Genomic DNA, 6,226 nt, shown 5'->3' on the forward strand with positions numbered 1-6,226 from the left:
ACCCCCTCACGGGACAGGGGGCGGGAATGAAAGAAGAGGCGGGTCATAGCGACAGAGGTAATAAAGAATTACGTATTTTTCGCCGTCCCCGTCAGCAACGTCTTCAAAACGTAGTTTAAGTGAACCAATAAGATAATTTAAAGTTTTGGTTACGTGTTGGAAGGAAGGGGCTTTTTACTGGGCTATGAGTCGGACTGAAGTAAATACTAACCGTTCCCCATTCCTACTTCTAAAATTAAATCTATCCCTGATCGAAACAAGTGTGTGATTTTTTGAATAAAGCTGGTAATTTTGGCAAGAAAGATGGCCTAAATAGGAACTGTTTCTCTGGACCCTGAGTGTTATCTCGTTCATATAAATTAACGAACGCAACCTGAGGAATATGATTTTCAAATCAAGAGATATTGATTGCTTAAGACTTTATTTTTATTGCATCAACAATTTGTTTCTTAGTATGACTTCAAAGCATAATCCCCAAATTCTGCTTACTAACTTCAGCAGGGTTGTGCTCAGAGTTCACATTCTTTGAAGGTTGCACGCTTGGGCTCTTTCGAACCCTCTTTCATCGATATATCGCAAAAAAATCGAAGAATTCTGTGGCACTGCGTATCAGTCAAGTCGTGCGAATTAGGGTCATGTTGTTCCAATCGTTCCAATTTTTAGCCACATCGTATATATACGATGAGGCTATTAGTTTGTCCCGCGAGCCTGTGGGTGTGGGTGTGGGTGTGGTGGTGGGTGTGGTGGTCGTAGTAGTTTTTCGCGATTTGGAATGTGGTCAGAGTTACCCAAAGAAATAGTTAGTCAGAGCTAACCGAAGAAATGGTTATTTTATTGCTTTGGCAGTATAAAACGTTTCGTTCGACATTGAAGGGAGAGTGAATGTGAGAGAATTGTGGTGAGGTGATATTTTTCGTTCGTGTATTTTAAAAGGATGGGGATTATAATAGTAAGTGCAAGCATACATTTAATTGTACAGGTAAGGTTAAGCTTTGTGAAATGTGGTTTACGTTTGCTCCATATATTTAAAGCTAGAGAGAGAGAGAGAGAGGAATTTAGTATTGGCTTAATTTAAATGGAAGGTTTAATACTCCCTTTAAAATTCCTGTCACCCGTCAACAATAAGGGTTTCACGCTTTTCATCTCAACCCCCCCCCCCCCCCCCCCGATTTCAAAATTCAAAGAAATCGAGGGGGATTTTTAAAAAGCAAAAGGAACTATATACCGACGTTATATTTGGAAAGGTGGTGTTTATTACTAGAAGTTACGTCGTTTCTCCAAAAATCGAGAAGAGTTTTAAAAGAAGGTACTAGCTTGGGGCAGCATTCCTTTCCTTTCATTCTTGTAAAAGCTTCAAAACGAAGAGACGTTTATTTTTTTGGTGCTAAGATATTGCGGAATATTTTTTTAACTTCTTTTAACAATTATTTAGAAAATTTCTTATTATAATTAATAATTTTTTGTTGTTGTTGACGTTCGTTTAAATTGTCGTGTGTGCGCAGTACATTTTTATCGTTTCCTAGTTCGAATTGAGGAGTAAAGGATTGAACAATCACAGTAGGTTAGGTAAGGTATAGAGGGGTTATCCACTCATTAGGGTAGGTATAGAGGGGCTATTCACTCGTACGATGTGGCTACTATTACGAGCCCTTGGGTCGCCTTGTTATTTTCGTCACCACGCATCGCGCCGAAATCTTGAAATTCGTTATATCTTGTCGAATTCTCGTACCGTATTTCTACACCACATTTCTTGGAGTTGCTCTTTAGTAACCCTGGTTCCGTCCAAGTATCGCCAGTCGCCTTCCCTATTTATATCGCTTGACGCGATATAAACATGGCCTTGTATCTCCAATTAGAACCTGGAGTTTGTCTTTAATCTCCTTCGTGTTAACTTTAGCCAAGTGAGCGTTAGGATTCAATCTGTTGCATTTGCCTTCGGCTTTGACCCAACTCGTTCTATCACCTTCGAGCCAGTAACATTTGCCTTTCACTATCAAACCCTTTCTCTTTTTGCAATACAAAAACACTTAATACACAGATATAAATATACAAAAGATGAAATGAATGGAAGTTAATTAATTTGAAGGAAAATCATAGACCCAGGCATCTAGCAAAAATTTCGAAATTAAAGTCCGAAACTGTAAAATCGATGAATGAGTAGCGTCTGATCTGAGGTTTTCAGGTAACGCGTTCCAGGCACTAGCGCTTCTGTAGAAGAATGAGTTCTTCAAGGCAAGGCATCGCGCATATTTAATTGAGAACGTCGGAACAGCGTGTCTCTGATTCAAGGTCATAAATTCGTGTAGGCGGAAGGTAGGTGAAGTGGCCAGGCGGACAAGTGGAACCATATCGCAAACATCACGACGAACGGACAGTGGCAAAAGATGTAAGGTGCGCAGCCTGTCTACATATGGTATATGATTGATTTTATGCGATTTGGGAGACCTCAGAATGAAGCTTGTGAAACGCCGTTGAACACCTTCTAAGGTAGAAATATCTTTCTTCAGGTAAGGATTCCAAACCGGGGATGCAAACTCCAAAACAGGTAGACACATCGAGCGGTAGAGGGTTAGGGACGCCCTGGAGTAGCCAGTCGTTCTACGAATTAATCCACACAAACGTTTGGCACGGTTAGCAGAAAAGGCGACATGAGAAGCCCAGCATAGGTCGCAGCTGACCCTGACTCCAAGTAGCCGCATGAAGACAACACGTGTCATTGGAGTGTCGTTGATCCGATAGGAAACGTCATTTAGATATTTTCTTCTTGTCAGAACCATGAAATTACATTTCCGGATATTAAGCGAAATGTTGTTGGCAACACCCCACTGATAAACTCGATCGATATTTTCCTGCAAATCAGACCGGTTAGATGCCTCGCGTATGTCCTGAGAAATGTAGCTGTCATCCGCATATTGATAGATGGAACATCGTTCAGATAAAACGGATGGTAGGTCGGCCACAAACACGCTGAAAAGCAATGGTGCGAGAACCGAGCCTTGTGGAACTCCAGATAGAACATGGCGGTAGGAAATAAACTCTCCTCGATAAATCACGCGTTGAAAGCGGTTGGACAGGAAGTTCCGAAACCAGAAAAGAACAGCTCCCGAAACTCCAATACGTTCGAGCTGGTACAAGAGTCTCTTGTGGCACACCGAGTCAAAAGCCTTCGACCAGTCGAAGGAGACAACATGTGCATCTGGAGGACCCCTCTCATCAAGGAAAGACGACCATTGGTGAAATGATTGTAAGAGTTTCTGCATGCGCAAGCGACCAGTCCTGAATCCAAACTGTGATGAAGGCAGCAGAGAGTTATCTTCGAGGAATAAATTTAGTTTCTCGGCTATGATCGATTCAAGGACCTTCCCAACTACGGATGTAAGAGAAATAGGGCGGTAGTTTGTTATATCATTCCGTTTTCCAGAACCCTTAAAAACCGGGACCACATTGGCCAATATCCATCCTGAGGGCAGGGACGATGTCTCCAGTGAGTAGTTGAAAAGTTTAGTCAGTGGACCAATAATCGCAGGAGCCATCAACTGTAATAGACGTGGTGTTATACAGTTTTACAGAACCAGGTTTTAAGCGAGTCAAGGCACAGGCAACATCAGAGGAATCAACGCGATCGAAGGTGAATTGAAGTTCAGGCTGACGAAGGAGTGGTAAGGTCAGCTCCTGATCCGGAGGACGGAAGTTGTCATAAAAATAATTTCCGAAAGCAGCGGCGATGGTGCAAGGGCAAGACAGCACCCCATTAGGTACCTCAAAGGACGAAGGCGGTGGTGAAAGAGATCTTGACCTCACAAAGCTCCAAAAGCGTTTAGGATACGTTGCCAGGGTATCGTGCAAGGTCCCAACGAACTTGTCATAAGCCTCACGTGTCGTCGAACGTAGAACATTACTGAACTGTCTATATTTATTCCAGTCTGAATCCTTATTGGACTTCCGGGCCTTATTATAAAGCGAAATCTTTTCATGACTTAGATGGACGAGTTCTTTAGAGATCCAAGGCGAACGCTTTCTGCCCCGTATGGCAGTTGATGTTATCCCTTACAGTGGCCCAAAAAATATCTAACCAAAGTTCCCAGGTCTCATCAATGTTATAGCTGGGAGAGAAGGCCAAGTCAAAAGGGGCGTGAAGAATCGTATTAAGTAGGTCCTCCAAGACCAAATCTTTGTAGTTCAGGACCGAACGGTTAACGCGTTGGGTAAAGCGATGCGGCATCTTGAGAGCGCCAGTGACCGCAGAATGGTCGCAACCTGGCAGATTGGCAGTAGTGCAAATCTCGTGCAGGAATCTTTCGTCGTTGATAAAAACCAGGTCCAAAAAATTGTTGCCACGGGTGGGAGTGAGAACAATTTGTTGAAGCCCAAGGCCAAGGACAGTGTCGCAAAACAACTGTTCATCCGCAGTTCTCGGAGACGGATCCAACCATGATATGTGTACGTTAAAGTCTCCCATCAAAAGAAAAACGTCATGCGGTGGAAGTGTTTCATGTAGGTGTCCAAAAAGTTCGCAAAGCGTAACCATATAAGCCAGTGAAGAATTCGACGGACGATAGACGCAACCAAGCACAGCTGAGCGAGAGCCACAGGTGAAGGTCGCAAACACCGCTTCAATAGGAATCCCATCTTCAGAGGTCTGGAGTTCAGCAGGAAGCTCAATGCGAACCGGATGCAGAGTTTCGTGCAAGGCCAGTAATACACCACCGCCGCGTGTAGGACGATCCTTCCGGAAAGTGACATATTCAGGGGGTAGTATCTCGGAACAGAAGGGTCAAGCCATGTTTTCGTTAGAGCGATGACATCATATTGAGAGGAGTTCAGGAGAGACAGATCCTTAATCTTTGAGCACAGGCTGCGAACATTGGCATGGAGGTAAGAAACATGTCTCGAGCGTTCATTGAGCCTTGTAAAGTATGCAGAATTATCCAGGGACGGTGCATCTTGCGCAGCAAAAAATGAGTCAGTGAGAGCCGATAGAGAACAGGTGGGACATAAATAGGGCTCGTCGGATGATCCGAGATGATCGTATTCCGCACGGCGCATGGACACACATTTCATGTGAAACCATCGTTGACAAAGGTCGCCCTCGCAGAAAAGAGCCAATTGATTGTCAGTAACAGGTTTCTGGCAATGCCCACAAGGCCACCTCATAGTCAAGATCGGACCAGGATTCAGTTCCACGTCACCGCAAGATATCAAATGGTTAAAGCGCAGTGCCATTAGTGGCGAAACTTCAGAAACCACATCCAGTAGGGCAAGTGTTGACGGAAGCGAACGAAAACGATGGGGCGAGCGTACGTGACCAAAAGAGTCCGCAGTGGAGTACGCAACAAAGGGTGCGTAGAAGTAGCTTAGTCCAAACACTGAACAGAGAAACTGAAGTACACGTCACCATATAAATGAGCGTATAGTAGAGAGAGCGTGACCAACCCAAGAATCCGAACACAGTAACCCGTCCGTGTACCAGTAAAATACGCCTTGAAGACCTCAGGGAAGATTGGAGGCAGCATTTCCAAAAGCCACTTGTGCACTCAGCAAATTTAGTAACAACAAGAAGTATCGAAAACGGTAGTAAAATAAGAATTTGGAAAAAAAACTGTCGAAAAGCGCTAAGCCTAAAACAAGAGTCTAAAAACTGAAATTTACAAGAATTTAAGAATAGCGCGAGCGAAAAAACACGCGACCACGCGCCACGACAATCACGCGAAGGAAAGACCCTTGATGGAGTAGAAGCCAGTCTGGTGTCCATGTGGGATAGAAAAAAAACCAGATGATGGTGTTTAGAAGCCAGTAAGTACAGACTGGTGACCATGTGCGATGGACAAAAGACCAGATGATGGTGGTGATTAGAAGCCAGTAAGTACAGACTGGTGTCTATGTGGGATGAATAAAAGGTGGTGGTGTTAGAGCGACAATGGAGTAATAGGCAGTGTAAGTGGAAAACAAATTTCCGGGAACTATAAATGCGGTCCGGGAATTGAGAACACATTTGCTCCGATTTGCAAACTGCCAACGCGGTTCCCTGGGGTGTAACAACAGACAGACAGACACGTCGAAATTAAAGCCCCTCCGTGACATACGTCACTCGGAGAGGTAAAAAAGAAACTGCTGAGAGTGAATCTTCGTTGCCATCATGGAGAAAACTACGGTAAATAGAGCGGAGTGTTTTTCGTTCATAATTAGCGTGATTCGAACTTTTGACAGACAGACACTCGAGTGTTGA

The 6,226-nt window shown here is 44.0% G+C and overlaps 1 protein-coding gene across 1 annotated transcript; it reads right to left on the reverse strand.

The window, feature by feature from the left end:
• Positions 1-241: 241 nt before the first annotated feature.
• LOC149666581 (uncharacterized) lies at positions 242-5,513 on the reverse strand. The gene is made up of 8 exons (XM_089841602.1): positions 5,468-5,513; positions 4,768-5,366; positions 4,052-4,726; positions 3,604-3,948; positions 2,100-3,536; positions 1,860-2,006; positions 1,645-1,800; positions 242-373 (listed from the first exon to the last, which is right to left on the reverse strand). Exons 1-8 carry the CDS (start codon positions 5,511-5,513, stop codon positions 242-244), a joined length of 3,537 nt encoding a protein of 1,178 aa, XP_089697728.1.
• Positions 5,514-6,226: the final 713 nt, after the last annotated feature.

The sequence above is a fragment of the Phalangium opilio genome, unplaced genomic scaffold (assembly GCF_054372755.1).
Source record: "Phalangium opilio isolate 3A_F unplaced genomic scaffold, DU_Popi_V2 ptg000060l_1, whole genome shotgun sequence".
In the NCBI taxonomy this organism is placed as follows: Eukaryota; Metazoa; Arthropoda; class Arachnida; order Opiliones; family Phalangiidae; genus Phalangium; species Phalangium opilio.